The sequence below is a fragment of the Rhamphochromis longiceps genome, linkage group LG20 (assembly GCF_057381845.1).
Source record: "Rhamphochromis longiceps isolate RC_006_pf linkage group LG20, R_longiceps_female_GT1.1, whole genome shotgun sequence".
NCBI classification, from domain to species: domain Eukaryota; kingdom Metazoa; phylum Chordata; class Actinopteri; order Cichliformes; family Cichlidae; genus Rhamphochromis; species Rhamphochromis longiceps.
The window spans coordinates 4,993,883-5,016,949 of NC_140576.1; the positions used below are offsets into that span (position 1 = coordinate 4,993,883).

General features: G+C 40.2%; 1 protein-coding gene across 1 annotated transcript; it reads left to right on the plus strand.

The window, feature by feature from the left end:
* Positions 1-3,175: 3,175 nt before the first annotated feature.
* pik3cd (phosphatidylinositol-4,5-bisphosphate 3-kinase, catalytic subunit delta) lies at positions 3,176-22,718 on the plus strand. The gene is made up of 23 exons (XM_085393917.1): positions 3,176-3,534; positions 4,352-4,549; positions 5,294-5,522; positions 6,861-7,087; positions 7,412-7,588; positions 8,639-8,794; positions 9,263-9,352; positions 10,359-10,580; positions 13,637-13,733; positions 14,043-14,173; positions 14,462-14,512; positions 14,615-14,782; positions 15,541-15,662; positions 15,752-15,895; positions 16,011-16,110; positions 16,202-16,368; positions 16,724-16,833; positions 17,001-17,079; positions 17,175-17,342; positions 18,540-18,663; positions 18,867-19,012; positions 19,319-19,451; positions 19,538-22,718. Exons 2-23 carry the CDS (start codon positions 4,409-4,411, stop codon positions 19,673-19,675), a joined length of 3,120 nt encoding a protein of 1,039 aa, XP_085250043.1. The 5' UTR covers positions 3,176-3,534; positions 4,352-4,408; the 3' UTR covers positions 19,676-22,718.
* Positions 22,719-23,067: the final 349 nt, after the last annotated feature.

A 23,067-nucleotide genomic window follows, 5' to 3' on the forward strand; every position in this document is an offset into this window, starting at 1 on the left:
GTGTTTTCTTCTTGTACTGTGAATTTTCATGTTGTAATTTTACATATTGCTGTCTGAACCATACTGCTGTACACTGTCTGATGTTGTGTTAACTTTCCTATTTTTTTTTTTTTTTTTTTGCTCTGACCTGGCAGGTGAAAAGTGACATGTTGTTCATTAATATGCACTGTTCCCTTTAAATAAATCAATTGAATTAAAATGTATATACAAAATACAACACCCTTAATGTAAGGTTTCCTCTTCTTTCCGCTTCTTTTTAAAATGTTTTACTCAACTATTGCAACCAAACTGGGCTCATCTTCAAATCTCTTCTCATCTCTTACTCAATTTTAGTTCCACAAAAACTACATTGGGTGTCTGGAGAAGTCACGAAACTCACAGGTAGCATTTAAATCTCTTTTCATCTGTGTCTGACCTCACGTGAGATGATCTTTAAGGGCAGCAGCAGAGTTTTGGCTGCAGACTGTAAAACCATTTGGGGAATCTTATGAGTCAAAGTGATGCAAAGAAGCTCTGAGTATCGTGACTAGACGGCGAACAACGTGCTTTAACGTGGGTGAACTCAAAACCAAATGTGCTAAATTATGCCAGCTGGAAAACACGACTCCTTTTCAGCACATTTTATTACATTTTAATCACATCTAGGTGATAGACTTCTCTAGTGGATTGAAAAAAAAAGAAGAAAACTTTCATTTTCTACCTGAATGTGAAACTGGTGGGGATTTCTGTCGCATAAATGAGCCAAACCGATGTTAAACAGCGGCTTTCTCTGAACCACAGAAATGGGGACCTGATAGTACTGACAAGCCACTTTGCTCTGTCGTATATTACACAACCCATTAAGAAAGAAAGTCGAGGGACAATAAGAGAAAAAGCATATGAATAAAAAAAGAAGCACGAGCTCTTAAGAACGCACAGAAAGGAAGTCAAGACCCTTTTCCTGATGCACCACAGAACTGTGGGTAAGCTTAAAGACGGTAAACAAGGCACACACGTCTGAACATCACGTGATCAAACTACATGTGTTTATATGATGACTGTAAAAGTTTCCTGTCTAAACTTTGTTGGTGTTTTTTTTTTTTTTTTTTTTATTGTGCCATGTGTTGGACTGCCTGATTAACGGCTATACTTTCAGTTTTATCGAAACTGTAACTCTAATGTTTTCTTAATTTGAGTTTAATCTTGAGTTGCCATCAGATTCGAGATGAATAGCGCATTTACGAGATTCAGCTCTGCAGCTTGTTTACTGTCGAGGGGTTTTTCTGGCTCGTAGTTGAAAAATAGTTCCGTTCGGGGCAAAGGGTGGGAAGCATTCATGCTTTCAGTCTGCCGATCTGGCCAAACAGTTTCTCTTCTGCACAATCACTTCCTGTTTTTTTTTGTTGTTTTTTGGGGGGGGTTTACCAGCTGGTCTGAGGTGAACTCACAAACACATATTTGTGTGTGTTCTCTAAATACTGATCAGAATCTTGTAGCTCTTGAGTGCTCAAGACAGTAGCCTCTCATTAAACAGGAAGCTAACGTATCTAGCAGCACCAGACCACAACTCAGAAATATCAACACCTGCAAACCAAACTGAACAAACACAACTGAGATCATCTATTTATTTGCATGTTATGTGACTTGCTAAGAAAAAGTCTGGCACAGAATTCAGAGAAAAGAAAAACCTGTTTTGTCTGTTTGCTAATGTTAGTTAGTGAACAGTTGTAAAGTCACGCTGCTGTTGTTGTTGGCCCCTGCATTTCCCCTTTCTATGGTAGTACAACCGCCGTGGTTCGGGAGCCACTTCCATGATGAGCGCGGTGTCTTTGTTCACTGATTGTGGTAAAGCTTAAGTACAAATAGTCTTAAACAGATATAAGAAAACAGGAAGGCAGGCTTCCCAGCAAGATTTTCACTTTGACAGAAGACGGCAACATTTCAAGAAGAAGAAAAAAATTGTCTGAAGAAACACGATTAATTTTGTTATTTAAGATGTTTGACTGGCTGCCAGCTGGAATCTACTGTCTTTCCTCCCCCACAAAATATCTGCTTCTTTACATTTATTTGCAGCTATAAATTCAGACATAAATAACTGGGAATGTACTGAATTAAACTCTGTGTGAATTCCAAAAACTAAAAGCCTCGTCTGATCTATTTTGGCTCGTGAAACTCGCAAAAGTGGAAGGAAATCAAAAGAGGAAATAACCTACTTAAATTTATCTTTGTTCATTTAATAAATTACTTATGTTTTATTACCCTCACTGAAAGGTTGGCAAAACTTTCCTAATTTGATGATGTTGCCAAATCAAGAGGCAAAATGATGATTTCATTCATTAATCTAAAGATTTATTACATGAATAACTGGTTAATTAGTTTGCCTATAGAATAAGTGAGACTGTTTTTTTCTCCTTAAAGCCAAAAAGGTTGCATTGGACTGCTCTTTAACTTCTATACCATCATTGAAATTAAAGCATCAGCTTACAAACTATGTCCCTATTACTCAAAAATATGTCTCGTTCATGTCACTCATTCATGAATGAAACAAGCCAAATGTTGCATCCCTCACAAGATTTTCAAATATTTCCCCTCAGGAGGGGGGGATCATTTTGTGTATCCACATTGTGGTATTGCTACTTTGAAAGATTTCCACCACTACCGCTACCTTCCAAATCCCACGTTGCCTTTGTAGTCACGTGTGACAACGCGTTGTAACACACACACACACACACACACACACACACACACACACACACACACACACACACACACACACACACACACACATATATATATATATATATATTCTCCAAAATGAAAGAAATAATAGTTTCCCATCGACTCGGTGACGCACTGAGTCCTCCTCTTATTTAACATCGACAGAATTATTAAACATCTCTTTCATCACAGGCTTTTACTCACGCAGGTGCTCCCCTGCTGCCTGTATACGGAAATTAAATCAGCGTTAATAGCGTGAAAGTTCCAGAAAGTGACTCACTTTTCAGACACCAAACCTGCTTGCGACTAATTCGGCTTCTACTTAAATTCTTATAAATTGGTTTTAGTTAATTGTTTCATTCTTTAGCTTGAAATATTTTTTTAAAGTCTCCTACATACATCACCTAAGACAGGAGGAGGGCGGGAGGTGGAGAGAGCGGTGTACTTTCACTTCGCGCAAACTTTTGGCGGACGGTCCCTTGGCCCGCGAGCAGAGAGAGAGAGAGAGAGAGCGAGAGAGCTGGTGAGGCAGCGCGCAGCCGCTCATCCGTCAGGGTCAGCGCAACATCAGCGCCCCACTGATTGACAGCGCACAGCACCGAGGCAGGGAGGCACTCCACTGCTTCACAGGAGCCGTACGAGCGCTCGGATTTACAGCACCTCACCCTGCTCATCTCCTCCTTACGGATAGATCCTGCAGCCGCCGGATCTGAGCGACCCACGTCTCCGTGATGTTCCGTCTTCCATCTTCACTGCGATAAAAAACAACAAAAAGAAGAAGACGGGGGGAAAAGGGGGGAAAGCCATGAAGAGATGACCGGGTTGTAGAGCTGACAGGCAAGTGTGTGCGCTAACAGGTTGGCAAGGCTTTCGCCATGACACAAGTTTTACTGACAACGGCGCAGCGTCACGTTTGCGTGTTGGATTGGATGCGCCGTATCTTTTTATTTCCATTCTAGCCTTTCATTTCAAAATATACAGATATATCACAGCGTATCTGACATCCATCCGGTCCTGTGAGCTTCATTTTAAAAGCTTAACATTTATTTATTTATCATTGTTTAGGCTGTGGGCACAAGTCAGCCTACATCTGTTATTCACATGCAGCGCACACAGCGCAAGTTTCCTCTTACCAAAGAAAATCAATAGTGTAGAATTACTTTACGTTGCAAACCCTACTTGTTCTCGTTGCACACACACTTCGTTACATTTGCGGGAAGCAGAAGCACATTTCCATTTTTCTGATTTGCATTTTATTCAGCAGATGTACCAGAAAGCTGAAGTTTCTTTAAGCGCCGTTTCACCTGATTTGACCCTTGAATATTTCCTTTTGATCATTAAAGGCAGAACTGCACGTAGTAAACGTGATAGAAGCACTCAGGTCGTCTTAATCTTCTTCTTTTTTTTTTTAAATATCTGTGTGCTCTTATATCACCATCAGGAGGAAGGGGATCAGGTGCCTGGCCAGGCCCTTCAATAAGCTACCATTCATTCACGTTATTTACAACCTGCACGTCCTCTTCCTTTTTCAACTACAACCTCTTAAAGATGCATTATCCAGTGTTTTGGGAACAAACAGCAGACAGCTCATGCAGGGACACTTGTTAATAGTGGACATATTAACCCCGGCTGTGCTTGCTCTGTGTGTGGACAGCCGGCTCGTGTTCTGGTGAGCAGCAGAGGAGCTGGCAGTAAATGAGAGGCCGTCACCATGCCCCCAGGGAAGTATGGGATGCAGGAGGAGTGGGAGAAGGAGGGGGACCAGGCGATCAACATGGACTTCCTGCTGCCTACTGGGATCTTCCTCAAATTCCCCGTGTCTCGAAACGACACCATCAAAAGCATCAAAAAGGTACAGTGTCCCTCCCACCCCAACCCAACGCTCACATGCATCGGCATCTGCTTTTAAAAGGGTCTCTGAAACCTCAACTCCTCACTGATATGTGGATGTGTAATGTAATCACACGTTGCGTCTATTAATAGAGAGCACTGTATTTCCAGGAGACTGTAATTGATTGACTGCAGCATAACAGCTCAGACGCTCAGACTGCAAAATCTTGTTGTCAGTCACAATAATACGCTTTTAAACAAATTGGTTGACTTAATGTTTTCTTCAGACATTAAACTAATTAAAACGCAGCCCCCGCTCAGACAATGCTCCCCGGTTCTGATGCTTCCGACAGAGAGGGAGCTTGCAGCTTTCCTCCCTGGGAAACACAGCCAGCACTCTGCCGAAGCAGATCTGCTGTTAAAATGTGAACGTGCTGCTGAACGGGCCAACACTTCTGCCACTACGGGCTGTTTGATTTAGCTGCGTTAGGTAATGATACTCATGGATGCTGTTAGGATGATTAATAGATGAAATGGCCCTCCAGTCATTGCTAATTCACTAGGAATTTTAGGAAAGCTTTAGAAACAATGATTTTCTTGCTTTATTTCAGCTCATTAGATTAATCAGAGGATCATTTGCTTTTGTTTTAATTTTGAAAACAGTAACTGGACAGTCTTGTTTTTTTTTTCTCATGAAAACTGGGCATGGCAGCTCATCAAAACTGGGGCTCTTGTGTTCATTTATCCCTCTTGTCTCTTATTTCAGATGGTTTGGAAAAATGCGAGAAGTGAGGCCCTGTTCTGTGGACTCGGCGATCCTGATGGATACGTCTTCACCTGCATCAACGAGACGGCGGAAAGGGAAGAGCTGGAGGAAGAATCGAGGCGCATAAGTGATGTGCGGCCCTTCATGTGTGTTCTGAGGCTGGTGGCGAGGGAGGGCGACCGGGTGGAGAAACTCACCAACGCCCAAATCAGCCTGTTAATTGGCAAAGGTGGGCCTCTGCAGTGTCTATAGAGGGTTTTTTTGTTTGTTTTTTTGTTGTTTGCTTTTAAGGGTTTGTGGTACTGTTCTATGAGATTAAATCAGTCATGATTACAGAGAAGAGTTCTTGTCATTAAGCTATAGAGATATTCCAGTCTGGCTCGAGTCCCCTGAATTGCTGCCCAGTCTACTAGATTTCTCAGAGTCAGACAGAACAAGTGACTGTATGCATTTAAAAAAGAGAAATGAAATGAGAGTTTCTGACTTGCAACACTCATCCTGATAACGTCTTAATGTTTGCACAGCAGCTTTGATCTCATCCACTTGTCACCATTACTGTGGCTCTGCTATGTTCTTAGTGCCACAAAAATGTCTTCTTTTGCTCAGTTGTTGATCCAGACCCCTGCAACAAGTGCCACAGCACACTTACAGCATGAGAACTGATGAAAAGTTGCTGTGGTTGTAGTTTTGAAGCCTTGGTTTGGCAGAGTTAAAATGCTAATTGGAACAAAAGTATTCTTATTTTTCGGAGACTATAAAGTTAGCAGAATAACACTTTGCTCAAAAGAAGGAACTATTAACAAAAAAGCATTTTCTTTCTGAGTTACAGTATATCCACGATGCTAATCGTCTTTTTTTTTTTTACAAGTAAAGCAGGTTGCTGGCTAGCTATAAGCCAATAATGTCAAATATAAAGCCTAGGGGCCAAAATCTGACCAGCAGAGATTTCAATCTGGCCCGCTTCACAGCTTTGAAAAATGTGAAGGTTTAAATTTGAGATATAGGTTTTACAGCCATTGCCGTTCATATTACACAAAAGTAATCATTAAATGACAGAAGCTTTCTTGTTTTTTCACTGCTGTAGGAATTTCTGGTTTTTACAGTAGGTTCACAGTAATTAAAAATAATGATTCTGTGAATTAACCAAAGATACTATAAGCTAATGTAGCTAACCTGAAAAAGTAGGGCTCGGCTAGGCTAACTAGCTAAAGCTAATTTATTTGTTTAGCAACCCCCCCATATTCTCATGTATTCTGAATATATTATGAGTGGAATGATAATTATTCTTTAGATAGTTATAATATGATTCCACTCATATTTTACGTGTAATTAACTTTTGAAAAATTCAGGGATAAAGTTTTCAAATATACAGACTTAAAGCTAAACGTGGCTAATAGCATTGTTACATTTTAGCCTATGTTTCTTATAGATTTAGTCAGGGAAAATTTGCTATTCTGATGGCATAATTTCTTTTCTATGTTTTCTTTATTCATCTGAACGTTTTTCGTGTTTCAGTTAATTAAATGATAAGCTAAGTTCTCCTTTTACTTTTTAACCAACTTTCCAGGTCTGCATGAGTTTGAAGCTCAGAAGAATGACGAGGTAAATGAGTTTCGGACCAAGATGAGGGCGTTTTGCGAAGAAAAGGCTCAAGATCGACAGAGTCTGCCCTGGCAGAAGTGGATGGAGTACAGCTTCCCATGTGAACTGGAGCCATGCTGCTCCCTGCCGCAGAGCCTCAAGACAAAAAACATCAAGAAGATCTTCATTAATGTCAAGTTTGAGGCTTCTGACGTGAGTTCATCAGTTGTTGTTTTTTTAAGTTGTCATGAGTCATACAGTCCAGTTTGTTCAAACTAATCAAATTTAATGTTCTGGTATGATGGGGCAGCAGGGAACCCGCAAAAAGCAAAGTAGCTTTGATTGGAAAAACTGTGGTTCCACCTTGTGCAGACACATTGTGGAGGTGATTTTAAGTAAATGTGATCACCTTTGGAAAGCCCCCTCCCACACCATAAACACTACCTTCAAAACAACACTCAGGAACAAGCAGCAATTTTAAGATTTTCTGTAAAGCCGTACTCTTTATTTGAATGATGTTGTCTGTTGCTCTTACAGGAAAGCTTCATGCTACAGCAGGACCCTCATGACCTCCCCTTGGTTCTGATGAAGAGCGCTCTGAAGAAGAAGGCTACCGTTTTCCGCTTAATGCGACAGGAACCTGAAGACTACACCTTACAGGTCAACGGGAGGTGGGATTTCATCTATGGGAAACACCCACTGTGTCAGTTCAAAGTGAGTTAATCGAATAAAATAAACTCTTGGAGCAGAAAATTGTGTGAAAATGCAGCATAGAATTTTTTTTTTAACTTTATCACTTTAATTATTTCTCTTTTTTCACAGTTGGTTTTGTTGGTTTAATGACTCAGTCCCATTTTTGTTTTTTAACCAAATTCTGGACTAGAAATTTTAGATGTTCGTATTGTGGCTTTGAGGCAAATCCTGTGTAGGTTTGTCAAATTTTATTTTGGGTTTGTGTTTTTGTTGGATGATAATTCCCAAGAGTCCAATTTTCTTTCAGGCTCATTTTCTGCCATGATAGCTTTTGTATTTCGCTTCTAGACGAGTTGCAGAGAGACATAAAAATGTGCTAACAAATAATCAGCACAGATGTCATTTTTCTTTCTGTTTTGCCACAAAGAAGTGTTTCAGAGGGCACCTAGGGGGCCTTTATCCTCCTCGTTCCTGTGGGCATGTGCTAGACTCAGTATGAACTATTCTACCTAATTGATTTCATATCAGCATCCGTCTTTAAAAAAAAATACACATGCTCTTTGACATATTAACCCACAGCGCCTTTAAGATGAAGGTTTATCTATTTATTCACAAACTGAAAAACGAACTGTGAAAAGTTGGACTTTCTCTGCTGATCTTTGTTGAAACTGTGAATTGCATTCTCTATATTCTAGACAAGCTGTTGTTTTCTCTGTGAATGTGTGCAAGTTTCTGTTTAGTGTCGTTTGTCTGCGTTCAGCCTGTGCAGGTGGGTCCATAATAACTGAAATGACTGTCGGTTAGGAGTAGGCTAAGTCAAGATTTTGGTGGCCGGAGACTCCACTGTTGATTTTGAAACTCCAACTACCTGCAGGGGTGACTCATATCTGTATAGCAGCCCTGCAGAAAGGAACTGCATCCATCCACACATAATGAGATTTGAGCTGCATTAACCTACAGCAAATGAACAGCCTTCAGGAGCTAACCAGCGCTATCAGAACACTGGGAAATATCTGTGGGTGAACTGACTGATGGCTGTGCCAGTAAATCTTCTGTTGTCTCTCTCCTCAGTACATCTTCTCGTGCTTGAGAAATGGCCAGAACCCCCACCTCACCATGGTGCACTACTCCACCGTCACCAAATGTCAGGAGGAGCAGGGCAGAATGTGCAACCAGGTGTACAAGAGTCGCTCCTTATCCAGACCTCCTCCTCTGCCACTGAAGAAGGTAAGAGGTCAGGCGGTAGCTGTCGTTCATTAAAAGAGGAGCACATGCTCTTTTTTTCCCCCTTTTCTCTTTTCTTGCAGTTGTTACTCGACTAGCCTGCGGACTTTGGCACACTTGAAATAAGCCACGCAGCTCGGTGTAGATAATTTACATCTGACGGCTTGTCTTTCATTTGCTGTAGTTGCGCATGCAGCATACGTTGGAACTGCTTTAGCATAATAAAAAATATTGTTAATGTTTTGAAACTTTTATCTGAAGCTCGTCAGATAAGCAGCTAAAAATCTTTTGGCAGTTGTCTTCAGTTAGAAAGTCCCCCCCCCCCAACTTTCTTTTGAAAGTAGATGTTACTTTGCGTCTACCCTCTTTTCGTTTTTTTGAGTTGTGGCCAAACAGGAAATTGGAGCAACCGTGTGAATGCAAGGCAGTGAGAAATTAAATTCCCTTTTTTCCTCTGACTTCTTCCTACAGCAAAACACCTCCTCTCTGTGGTCCATCAATGAGCCTTTCCACATTCACCTGGTGCAAGGCAAACGAGTCAACGCAGACGAGGGAATGAAGGTCGGTGTGGTTTTGCGTGGGTTTTCTCTCACTTTGCTGCTCAATGAAATGTGGCATTCACTTGTTTACCAATATCTCAATTTCAGTTGTAGGAACAGCGGGGCTGACATGTAAATGACAAGGGGGGTCACATGGTACAGACCACACATTTCCCATAATTCATCAAGGCGGTTGGTTAAAACTTCAAAACAGGAAGTGGGGAGTGTCTATCTGGTTTTTACGTCTCATTCTGAGGCCTAGATTCTAAGAAAAAAGACAGACTACATGCTCTCCCTCTTTCGCTTTCAAATGCACTTCTTTTTTTGAAGGCGTTGCATGTTACTATTGCAGACGGGCTCCTGACCTATCTCAAAATTTGACAACTGTCAGTGAGCGTACGAGAACAGCCAAAGGATGTGGAAACATCCGCTGATACTCCATGCTCACCCTTCCGTGTCAGAAGAAAGAGTGAAAGAAAGAGTGGGAACTCTGTTAATGTGTGTCTGTCTTTGTAATTCTGTTTCATAACTAACTACATTACTGTTTGGATGGGTTATTAAGTGCAAGTGCACTCCTGGGTGCTGCTGCCTTAGAGCATCATGACTCATGACTAATTTTTCCTGCTGCATAATTATCAGTCATGTCTGTGGATGTCAAGCAGAGGTTTGAAAACACAACCCCTGGAGGGAAGGGGGGAAATCAGCTCATATATTTTGTAAATGTTAATTCGGACTATCTTGATTTGGCGAAAGGCAGGAGCTTAATGGTCGTGCAGTATTAAATTACGTCTCTGGCGGTTGTTTTTTCATTTGTGTCTGACTCTGCACGGAGACCTGTTTGCGCTTACGAATGTGTAAACTCTTTGACTCATAGCTCGAATTACACAGGAAACTCTGAATCATCTCGTGAAGTCTGTAAATCTTCCACAAGCAATCACCTTCACACTAAAGTGCTAAAGTCTTCGGCTTCCAAACCACATGTCTTGCCTCCATCTAATCACTACTGTGTATCTGTGGTTCCCCTGCAGCTTGTAGTGCAGGCTGGTCTGTTCCATGGCAGCGAGCTGCTCTGTAAGGTGGTGACGAGCTCGGAGGTGACAGTGAGCTCCGAGCCGCTGTGGAATCAGAAGCTGGAGTTTGACATAAACGTGGCCGACCTGCCCCGCATGAGCCGCCTGTGTTTCGCGCTCTACGGCGTCATTGAAAAGACCAAGAAGCCCCGCGGCACCAAAAAGAAGAACAAGAAAGCGGTGAGTGTGTCAGTAACTCGTGGTGCTTTTGGGGTCTCAGCGTACTACTCGTTCGATTGAGTAGGCCAGTGTTTTGGGCTGGTGGTGTGAATTTGTTCGCAAGCACAAACAGATCTGTTTCCTCTCTTGTGTGTAGTGCGTGTAGCTTCTGTGTGGGTCTGTTGTTTCTGCTGCGTCGGGTTGTGCAAGTGTGCTTAGTGGCAAGGCTGCGGTTAACACTTCATCCGCTTCAGCCCTTTTATCTGCACATCGGTCCAAGGAAGGAAGGAATTGGCTAACATTTTCAAGGAATTCTAAATTCATCTTCACAGCCCTCATCTCTCTCTCTCTCTCTCACACACACACACACACACACACACACACACACACACACACACACACACACACACACACACACACACACATATATACACTGAACCTTCTAAATTTACATGCTCGCTGACAGCTTAGCGGGGGAGGGGGATTAAGACATTACAAAGCAATTTTATCTACAGCAGGGCTTTGCAACATTTTTTTGATTAACAAGCATGAATTCAGAAAAGCCAACAAAGAGAAAGGTACAAGAAAAGTGCACACATTAAATCCATGTAGTTGGATTTACACCTGCAACTCTTCTAGCTGTTTTAACAATTGTTCAGCTGCATTTTCAAAGGTTTATTCTGCTGTAAGGGCTGCAGCAGAAGACAAACTCTCTCTTTGATTGACTCTTTGCTAGTATATCGCATTACGACAAAAATTGAATGAGTGAAGGAGTGCACTAATGGGCCACGCAAACGGCTACATTTTTATAAAAGATATATATCAAACTGAGGATTAAAGACCTACTTCTCACTGATGTTTTAGGCAAACAAACACAACACAGGATATATATATATATATATATAAATATGTGTGTGTGTGTGTATATATATGAAACAAAGAAACCTCACTGCACACAAAGGCACACGTGCGCCTACAACAATAAGCATGACAGACAGCTTTTCTATATAGCTTTGCATACATTTATACATGGCTGGCAAAGCATGCAAAAATGATGTGAAATTACATTTTGAAGAGTGGAGCACATAGTAATAATGGTGATAATATAAAAAGCATTGTAATCGTTTGCACAAAGCTTTACCGCTTATGATGAAGTTTTATTTCTAAACAAAAAAAATCATAATAATTTGTGGTTTAAACTAGTGGTTTAACAATAAGATAAGCACATAATTGTTTAGCTACAGCTCCATCATTGAAAATAATTAGTATTGACTAAGAAGTATGTGATACCAGGGCGACACTTCAGTGTAATTGTTAAACTGAAAAATTAAGGCTGATCAGGACACCTGAAGGTCTGCGAGGCAAACACTCCAAGAAAGAGTAATTTGTTTGCCAAAATCCAGTCAGTAACTGAACGCTGGTTTAGCTGACTGGGTTCAGCAGGACACCTGTATTTTGTTTGGCTAATGCAAAAAGTTCAGATCCGCCCAGAATCCAATTACAGTGTGTCTTCCCCTGTGTCCTGACACAAGGAAGGCCCAAAAATATAGTTTAAAAAAGCACAAAATGTAGATACTAATGACAATAACACCTGATCTGACATTAATGCACCAATTATCTTTAAAACATTTATTACATTAACTGCTGAATCAGTCATTCAACTGACAGAAATTCATGAGCAGCTACTAATTATTAGTCATTTAAGAGAATTTATGCTTTTCTTTTCTATATAACAAGAAGTTTCCAGCATAGAGAGATTTTTAAACTTTTAACCTGAGGGGAAAAAACATACTTTTGATAAAATTAATTAATTGACACCAATGCCATACACATTTCTGTTTATGGTCGAAATGACAAATGTTTGTTAAAAAAGCTCCACTCGGCATGTTACTAGCAAACAAATGACCTCTCATTTTATTAATACATGCAAAATTTAATATGTTACTTTAACTATAAGCAAGTTGGATTCAGTTGGATGCTGATTGGCTTCAGCAGCTTCTTGCAGCAGCTCCTTTTATGTCATATAAATGAATATAAAATATGTCCTGTTCAGGACGGTGCACAGCTGCTACAGTGGTGGCAGTACACTCAAATACCACATTTGAAAGAGCCCCCACAAACCTCCCCTGTATACAATGAAAGGTACAGTGAACAAGAACAACAAATTCCCCTTTTACTGTAGTCGCAGTATCTTCTGTTTTGAAGCGACGCAGCAGCTGTGCGCTCGAGTTTGTGCAGACCTCCAAAACATGTAGCCCAGGTGTGTTTTATAGCCATTAAGACCACTTCTGCTTTCTGAGCCACTTCTCTCTTTGTTTGCCTGGAAGAGAAGTCCTGCAGCCAGACGGCAGAAAGGCTGGCGGAAGTTGAGCTATTTTAGCCGCTCTTGTTTATGTGCACTGCCTTTTTTTCTTCTTTTTTTTTTTAACTTGAATGTGTTAACTGTGTTTTTGTTGTTTTTAACACACTGAAATAATGGAAGTCATTTTTCTACTGATTTCTTGGAACCCAAATTCTTTTTATAGAGAACTTTAGAAGTTAGAAATACAAACGAATCATTCTCCTAACGTTTTATTGTCATGTTTTTGGAGGCGGTTCTAAGTCTAACGGTGAATTAAATTAAATATACCGCAATCAAGGTTCAGAGTGTTTATTGCAATTAGAATATTAAAGTTTTGAATTCAAGTGAACCTTTAAAATAAAGCACATGTTGGGCAGGAGATGGTTAATTATTCAAAGCATTTTAGATTAAAGAATAAAAAAGCTTTGCCTTTAGAGAATCTTGATTTTAATTTTTTATGATGCAAAAAAAAAAAAAAAGATTTCTCAGTCAAACGTTTTTATCTTCAGAGAGGAAAGAGCTTGAAATATAAAAGATTTGTATTGCCCAAGTATTGCACATGATTTTATTACAACTGAGGAAACATAATTCAGCTCAGGCTGCAAGCTATGCAGGTTCGTTTTCCTCTGTACATCTTTTACATTCTCTGACTCAGTTTTAAACCATTTCCAAGATCCTCAAGCTTGAAGATGGTGTGTGAAGTGAAACAATAAAGTTTCTCTCTTTGTCTTTTCAGGATTGTCCAATAGCCTGGGTGAACACCATGGTGTTTGACTACAAGGACCAGCTGAAGACTGGGGAGTTCCACTTATCCACATGGCCGTGTGTTCCTGGTACTTTTCAGCCTTGCCTCTTCTTACATTTTCATCCTCTTCAAAAAATTTAAAAAACACCTCCTCCACAACACTTTGAAGCACGCAGAGAGCTTCTGAAATGCCCAGAGTGACACGTCTTGCCGCCCAAATCACACATAGTGACACATTTTGTGTTTTATGATGCAATAAGATAGCCTGTTTGCAGATGCTGAAGTACCTGTTTGCCAGGCGGGGGAGTGGTTTTCTTAGACGAAAGACTAAAAACTGAGAAGAAGATTCCACCAAATGGAACATTTCATCATTTCATATATGATATTTTTATCACAGATGAGAAAAGTGACCTGCTGAACCCGATGGGAACTGTTGAGAAGAACCCTAATGTGGACAGCGCCGCTGAACTTCTCATTCATTTTCCCAACATCCGGCCACACCCCCTCTACTACCCTCCACTTGAAAAGGTACTATCTCCCAAAAGACTACACAAAAAAAGTTACAATTAAAAAAAAAAAGGTGAACTAACGTGAAGTACAGTGTAAAATTTTATTAAATTTAATGGAATATAGTTAAATGAAATTTATAGGATTTGTATACATTCAGTTTATACCAAAAAACATTTTCCTTAATGATGAAGTCATTTTATGATTTTTACACAGAATTATTGTGTCATGTTTATTGAGGCTGAAGCACATATTTGGATCTTTGTTTGATGACAGTCAGTCCAAGCAATAATCCTCACGTGTTTTCAGATATGTGACATGGAGAGGAATGGTGATCTAAGTTTAGCCACTAAAGACGAGGTAGGACTCACATGTGACAAATTTTACATTGTTAGAATTTTTGTTTTGTTTTTAAAGCAGAAAATTTAATAACTTTGTGTGTGGATCATGTGCTCTCTGTAGTACTTTAAGCTCAAAGAATTCATGGACAACAAAAACTACACCGAGTTTTTCGAGGACGAGAAAGAGCTCCTGTGGAAGCTCCGCACCGAAGTCCGCGATCATTATCCTGAAAGTCTGTCCAAGCTCCTCCTCATCACCAAGTGGAATAAGCGTGAGGATGTAGTTCAGGTACGAGTAAAGCGTTATTTATTCTTTGTATTTTTCACTGATGTCTGTAAGTCGATCTGGAGATGTAAAACCTTTTGTTTCAGATGATTAGCTTAGCTTTAAGGGTTAAAGTGGCCAAAATTTCAAACAAGGAGTGAACGAATCAGAAAAAAGCTCAAAGAAGTCAAATTTTTCATCTGAAATGATAGTCTATATAGGATTATTAAAACTGGGATGAATACTATGTAGTGTAGATAAGTGTGTATCTGTGTGTGTGAGTGAAGGGTCTATAATTCTTTACAGTTACACATATCCATATCAGTATGTATTCTTAGTTTCTTATATACAGACAACTAATAGTTTATATTGGGTGTTTTATTTTGTTTTAGCAAACGTCCATGAATGCCAGCTGTACTTCATTCTTTTACATTTTCAAAATAAAGTTCTATCTATAGAAAACAGGCAACCATGAGCTCTGATCTATGTAATATAATATTTATTTATAATATTATGTTGGTAATATTTACCAACCACAGAGGTCTTGCAGTAAACCTTTGTTGTAACAAGAGCAAGAAAATGTGTGACTTTACAGGTTTTTGGAGCTTCAAAACTAAGGAATGTTTTAACAGTGAATCATGCAAAATTATAGTAATGTCACTGCCGCAGAAAGAAATATCGAGTTGTGAATTAACATCAGCAGCCTGCTTTAATCTTCAAATTGTCAAAATCTCCTTGATTTTTCTCATCATGTTAGAAAATAATTCTTGGATTCTCCTCAGATGGTGAATTTACTGAGGAACTGGCCAGACCTCCCTGCCATCCACGCCTTGGAGCTCTTAGACTACAGTTTTCCCGACCCAGCGGTTCGTTCTTTCACTATCAGATGCCTCAGAAAGCTCAGGTACACACACATCTGTTTCAGAAGCTTACAGTGCCAGGCATGCTGTGTTGTGACTGTTAACCGCATAAGCCACATTTCTCTGCACACAGTGATGATGAGCTGCTTCATTATCTGATCCAGCTGGTCCAGGTCCTGAAGTACGAGTCCTACCTGGACTGTGACCTTACCACTTTCTTGTTAGAACGGGCACTGTCCAACAGGAGGATCGGACATTTTCTGTTTTGGCATCTCAGGTGAGTGAGAAGGGGCTAGCTTTAAAAAATACAAGCTAGTTAGAAAAAAGGGAGCAGAAAGAAAAACAAGATCGAGTCAGCTTTTTGTTTGACTGGAGATTTGTGTCTATTGTAGGTCAGAGACTCATGTGGCATCTGTGGGTTTGCGCTTTGGCCTGATTCTCGAGGCCTACTGCAGGGGAAATATCCATCACATCAAGCTCTTAACCAAACAGGTAATCACCTCCTGATTCTTACTCACCTTCGCTTTGATCTTGTGTGTTTTCAACTGATTCTCAGTCTCTGTGTTAACTCTCACACACTCAGAATGAGGCTCTGGGCAAAATGAAGGCTCTGAGTGACTTTGTCAAGTTGGGCTCCCAGAAGGTGACGGCAGAGGACCTGAAGCAGTGTATCAGACAAGAGTCCTACCTGGAGGCCCTGTCAGACCTTCTGTCACCACTCAACCCGAGCATCATCCTCTCTGAGATCTGGTTAGTGGCCCAGAAAAACACACAAATGCAAACGCACACAAGAGAGCATAATTGTTTTATGCATTATTGTCCTCCTTATTGGATTTTGCAAAGGCCACTTTGGCTCCTTTTCTGGCTTTACTGAATAAAAAAAAATACATTTAAGTGGTACACGGAGAAATTAACTCTTCAGTTGATTCAGGATCACAGCAACTTACTCTCATTTCTCCCTCCTACAAACATATGAGCGCATTGTCAGTGTCGTCATGGACAAAAAAAAATCATTTTTATACAACAGATCACAAGGGATATCAGTTACTGAGCAAAAATATATGTACAAGGATGAAAATGAACATGAGCATTTTTGCTGTTACAGTACTGATAGATGCAGATTTATGGACTCCAAGATGAAGCCACTCTGGCTGATGTTCAAGAATCCCGCAGTTGAAGGAGACATGGTGGGCATTATCTTCAAAAATGGAGATGGTAAGAGACAAGAAGGTCGAACATGCCTTTCTCAAGGTGCCTGTTTTAGTTTAAGGGCTGGTTTGCACATTCAAATCTGCTGGGAAGATAAAAACTGTGGGTTTGGAACGAGTCATGCGAGAGAAAAGTTAGGATTAGATATATCAATTTCTCCTTGTCACCTTTAGACCTTCGACAAGACATGCTGACCCTGCAGATGATCCAGCTCATGGAGAATCTGTGGAAGAAAGAAGGTCTGGATCTCAGGTAGGAGCTGGTTCTTACACTAATTGCCTCTTGTGCACGGGGAAATCTTGTCCACCAGCCTTAACGCTGTTCATTTTTCGACTTGGCAAACACAGGATGATCCCGTACGGCTGCCTGTCGACCGGGAACAAAATGGGGCTCATCGAGGTTGTGAAGAACTCTGACACAATTGCCAACATCCAGCGTAACAGCAGCAACAGCGCCGCTACCGCTGCCTTCAACAAGGACGCCTTGCTTAACTGGCTCAAATCAAAGAATCCCGAGTGAGTACGATGAACTCTGGCACAATGGCAACTCTCAGAAGCTCTCCGATTGTCATCTTATTTGGTGTAGACACTCTGTAGAGGTGATGACCCTATTTAACCTCAAAAAGCAAAGCAAATTAGGTGCATTATACACACAGCCAAGCATGACATAAAACCACACAGAAGACACAGAGCAGGAGTGGGGTGAGCTAATCCGCATATGCACCCTTTTCCCCCCATAAACCTCCCTCAGGTTGTTGTGGGGACTTCCCCAAGTCCTCCTAGGACAGCGCTGACTTGTCAAGTGTCAAGAAAGAAGTTTTTCAATTTGAAATTTGCGATAACATCATGTGAATTTTCCAAAGCGGCATCTCATCATTTCATCGACTCCTCTTGATTTTAGCACAAAGCAGCCGCGTATATTGAGCCACAGATGGGTATTGATATTTTTTAAGTAAAACAATAATATGTTTGCGATCAATTATCCATTTTTGTTCATGTGGAAAAGAAGGGGGAGGGGAAGGACAGAAAATAAGATTTAAGAATATGAAAAAAAGGGTGTTTAAGGCACACAAGCCTTCATCCTATTCCCAGTCCCATTCAGGAAAACTTGCATAGTTTGATATAAATATTTCACTTCTTGTGAGCAGTAAACAGTACTGCTTCATCTTGTAGTTTCTTTTTCTTTTTTTTACTTAAATTGTTTTCTTAAAAGTGTTTTTTTCCTTGTAGCATTTTAAAACCGGATAGAGCAGCACAAAGTGCCCCGGCTGGCAGCATCTTTAGCAGCATTAAATGAGAGTAGATTTTTATTTGATGCCAGACAGTCTGAAGGTCTTGTCTATTCTAAAAGCTCCTTGAAGAAGTAATGAATAAGCCTCTGTACTTCACGCGTTGGTGTGTCCAGGCTGATGGCCCCACAGAATACAAAGATAATTAGCCCGGACACTGCAGCGTGAGAAAATTAGTATAAAAAACACAATGAACCCTCCGCACGTCTAGGCTGCGAAAGGATGTGACGATCAGGCGTTAATCAGCCACAGGAACTCCTCTTTGAACATTTCATATGCTCTGTCACCGATGACACTCTGCTTCATGGCTGCGTTTGTGTAATGCAGGCTGATATAGGAAATATAAGAGAAGTATGAAAGCACTGTAAGAACACAACTCGCTCACGTTCTGCTTCCTCGTTTCTGTGACCTTTTATGTCACCAGGGACAAACTTGATCAAGCGATAGAGGAGTTCACACTGTCCTGCGCTGGCTACTGTGTAGCTACTTACGTCTTGGGCATCGGAGATCGTCACAATGACAACATCATGATCAGGGAAACTGGACAGGTAAGATTTACTGCACGTTTGAATCTCAGCAAAATTATGTTGTTGATTGATGTGTAATGTTTTTGGTTGGAGTTGGTAAAAAAAAATGTGCTTTGTAATATTCTAATAATTTTTTGGTGAAACATGCTGGAGTCAAATTGTTTAGGTCAGTCAGTGTTTGGGAGACTCAGACATAGTGACTAAAGTGAGACTTTGCTTTTTAGCTGTTCCACATTGATTTTGGGCACTTCCTGGGCAACTTCAAGCGGAAACTCGGGATCAACAGGGAGCGCGTGCCTTTTATCCTGACGTATGACTTTGTCCACGTGATCCAGCAAGGACGAACAAACAACAGTGAGAAATTTGAGAGGTACAATAAAAACATGTAACTCTAACACACGTACGTAGTTATAGTTATAGACTTTGGCACAGTGGTGCAGTGGCAAGCGCTGTCCTCTTACAGCAAGAAGGAGTTGGGTTTAAATCCACCTGTCAGTTGGAGCCTTTCTGTGTGGAGTCTGTGTTGTCTGTCTTGGCCCTGTAATAGACCGTGTACCCTGGCATAGGAACCAGGCACCTTGTGACCCTGAATTGAATAAGCAGTAAAGGATGGATGGATTGTTCTGGGGTTCTGCTAACTTATGAAACGTGTTTGTTTTTGCATCTTTTGCATCAGGTTCAGGGAGTACTGTGAGCGGGCCTATAAGATCCTGTGTCGGAACGGGACGCTGTTTGTCAACCTCTTCGCCATGATGAAGGCAGCGGGGCTACCTGAACTCACGTCCTTCAAAGACATACAGTATCTAAAGGTATGCCACAGTTATGATGTAGCAGTTAATGATTATGAGGAGAATGACAACAATGTTAATAATTAGTGGTTTCTTGTTTTTAAAAGGACTCTTTAGCGCTGGGCAAAACAGAGGACGAGGCGCTGAAGAACTTCAAAGTAAAGTTCAACGAAGCCTTGCGGGAAAGCTGGAAGACCAAGGTCAACTGGATGATGCACTCACTGGCCAAAGATAATAGACCATGAAGAACACTGAACCAATTAAACATGAGGCCCAGCCAAATACATGGATTTTTAACTTATACACATAAACACAGTCTAATATTTTACTTGACAGAAGGAATTCAAAGACTCTGAAAAGCTCTTTAGCAAACGTTTACATCTCAGTGGCCTGTATGTGGTAAATAACAACTAAGCAGAGGCATCCAAAGATAATGAGATAATCCTGGAGCATCACTTCCACACACACAAGTATTTTCACAGTGAAGAAAATCCATCGCACTCATCCTCCTCCCATATATCAGTGGAATGTCTTTGCCACGAGGAGCATTTCAACCCAGAGAATAAACCTGTTTTTGATTTGCTGAAATTGCTACTTGAAAACCACCTGCTCATGCAAAGTGTCATGAATCACCGAAACAGAAAGTTCATCTCATCGACTGCATTACTCAACAGGGAGCAAGCTGCAAACTAACTTTATGATGACTTGAGGCTCTGTTCGGCAGGGAACAGCAGTTTCACCTCAAGACTTTCGTACGGTTTACAACCCACGATAGCTGTTATGAGGTTATTTCCTCTCATTTCAACTGTATCTTTGCAAAACGTGTCTTTTTAAAAAATATATATATTATCATTATTGTATTTTTATTTAACTGTGGTAACTACTTAATGAGTGCTGATGTACTTGTTAGGTCGCAAAGAATATTTCAAAAAGAGGTGATGCTTTTTGTCGTTCTAACATTGTTGTCTAATGTTGCCTTGAAGAAGAATATGTGCCAATACACATGAAGCATTTTATAGTATAGTCTAAGAAAATGTAGGACTTTTATTTTGAAAACATGCCTGTGTACCAGGCTGTGTGTACCTATAGCTAAAGGTACCCTGATACTACTCTTATTTTAAGAAATACACTTACTTGCCTTTTAGCTTAAGTGAGATTTAAGTATACTAGGTTTATCCTATCCATTTTAGGGTACTAGGGAAGGTGGAGCTTATATTATGTGGTATTGAGAAAGGGGCGGGGTAATGTCCCTCCTCGCATCCATGGACATCTATGGACCATTTTGGATGATTGGTTAATCAAACAAGCATATCTTTGGACCGCGGGAGGAAAAACCTCACAGGGATACGCACAGGAGACCATGCCAACTCCACCACAGCCCCCACTGCAGACCAGCCTTATTTCTTTGAGGTGACAGTGCTCACCACTGCAGCACTGCGCACAGTCCATGTTAATTGGTGATCTTTAAAAGTGACTGTTTCCTTTAGAAAGACTAGCTGTTTTGCTTTAACTATGCTAAGCTAAGCAGACTGTCTGCTGACTCCAGCGTCATATTTAAAAGACACCATGAAAGTGTAATCAGTTTTATTTTAGATTTTGAAGTTACAATTCTATTTTATTTTTCTATTCCCTTTTTCTGGAGAAATATACGATTTTTTTTTTATGCGCAAGGCAAAGATCTCATATATGTTTGGTGAAAAGAACAGAAAAAAAAGCTTCAGCAGGTCCCAGAATAAGACAATCCGTAGACTCATGTAAGCCATAGACTTGTGGATGTTTTTCTCAAAATGCAGTATTGATGTCATGCCTTCTTTGAAAGTGTAAACCTGGACTAGGTCTATGATCTTAGAAAGAGCAGTACGCATCTGTGAGTGTGTGTGTGTGTGTGTGTTCTCTAATATTTAAATATGCACTTAAACTGTGATCTCCATTGCATTTTTTTAATGGGTGTACAAGGTCCCATGAGGGCGATTTCATGCTTGCAGTGTCAAGCACAACCACACTTTGACATATCTGATGCTGTAAAATATGGCGTTTATTTAAAGTGAGCTCGTATGCTGTGTCATTTCATTTTGTGGTGCATTCGCATTACTTTACATGCTGTATGTCATTCCGTAAGTCGTGCAGGGTCCACTTGAATGAAAGAAAATAATGTGCTATTTATAGCCTCTTTTATTTTTGCAAAACGGTTTAAAAGGTCTCTACTTTTTGTACAAGTCTCTGTACAGTTAGAGCAAGTGTAGGTGTAGATTACACAGCATGAGGATTTAAGGTACCTTAAACTACTGAGCGATTCACTGTGGAACAGACCTAAAATACAGCTCGCCAGTGTCCTTCAATGTGGGCTCCACTAAGCACTGCATGTTTAAGTCAGGAAAAACAAATTAATGGGCTACTCTTTGTTGTGTGTGTGTTTTTTTTATTTTGCAAATTGTAAAGTATATTGCTGAATCAGTTTCGGGCTCTGCCCTGATTAACATGCGTGCAGCTAAAAATTATGAGATGCAGTATAGACTTTTCTCTGCATCCTGTTTTTACTTGTGCTTCAGATGTTATGAGGAGGTAAACATGATGTCAGTAAACAGAGTGTAAAGGGAGAACTTTCTAGAATCCAAGCCATTTGTTAACTGAATGTTACGCTCGTTTTTGCAACTTCAAATAGGCAGATTGATTGGAAAAAGGCCAAATCAACCAAAGTCACCCCCATGTTCCATTTCTCCCTAAATATTCATCAGCATTTCAAGTCTGAGGGACTTGCTTATCTCCAACTATTCTTTAGGTCATATCAGTCTGGTGTGCAACACCACTACAAAAATAAATTACTAGTTTCAGTACCTCCTTATACACAGTAGCCCCCTTGTTTATTAGAAACATTCGCAGTTTAGCTTCCATATTTGAGGAAGTGGCAATAAAGTGATTTGTGATAATGTACAGTGGTTTTTGCAGATGTGATAAAGTCCAACAAATGTGTCCGCATCTGTTTATTGTTTTGGTATAGATGTTGGTCACAGATATTGCAGTCTGGCCTGATTATCTGTATTAAGTATGAGTATGTTGTGGAAGCTATGTAAAACCATGACTGCTTTTTTGTGTTTTTCTCTCTTACTTGATCATATTTCATCGAAATATTTGAGAGTGGTAAAGCAGTATCAACTTTTCTATTCAATTGGCTAATAAGTTTCTTGCAGGAATGTCTTTTTGAAAAGTAAGAATCTGAATTGTTGGTTGTTTTTTTGGGTTTTTTTCAACAAAAAAATTTGAAAATTATATTTTTCATTGGACATTAATTAAAAGTGCTGCAAAACTAACTGAGTGGTTCTTTGCAAAAGAATTTTGTGAGCTTTCTCTTAAATCAGGAGTGTCACATTCAGTTTTGCTTATAGGGCATATATGGCCGAAAACCTTTGCATGTAATGAACAATCCAGACACAAAACAGGTGATGAACAGCCTGAGGTATCTTATTGAAAAACTATTACACACGGAAGTGGCTCAGAGATGTGCGATGGTGAGGCTCATTTAAAAACATATTACAACATAATCCCTACCTGTTTGACCCAAGTGACTCCTTTTTTTACTTTTATTTTTATTAGTATTATTTTTCTTTTTAACTTTTTAACTAATTATAATCACAATCTA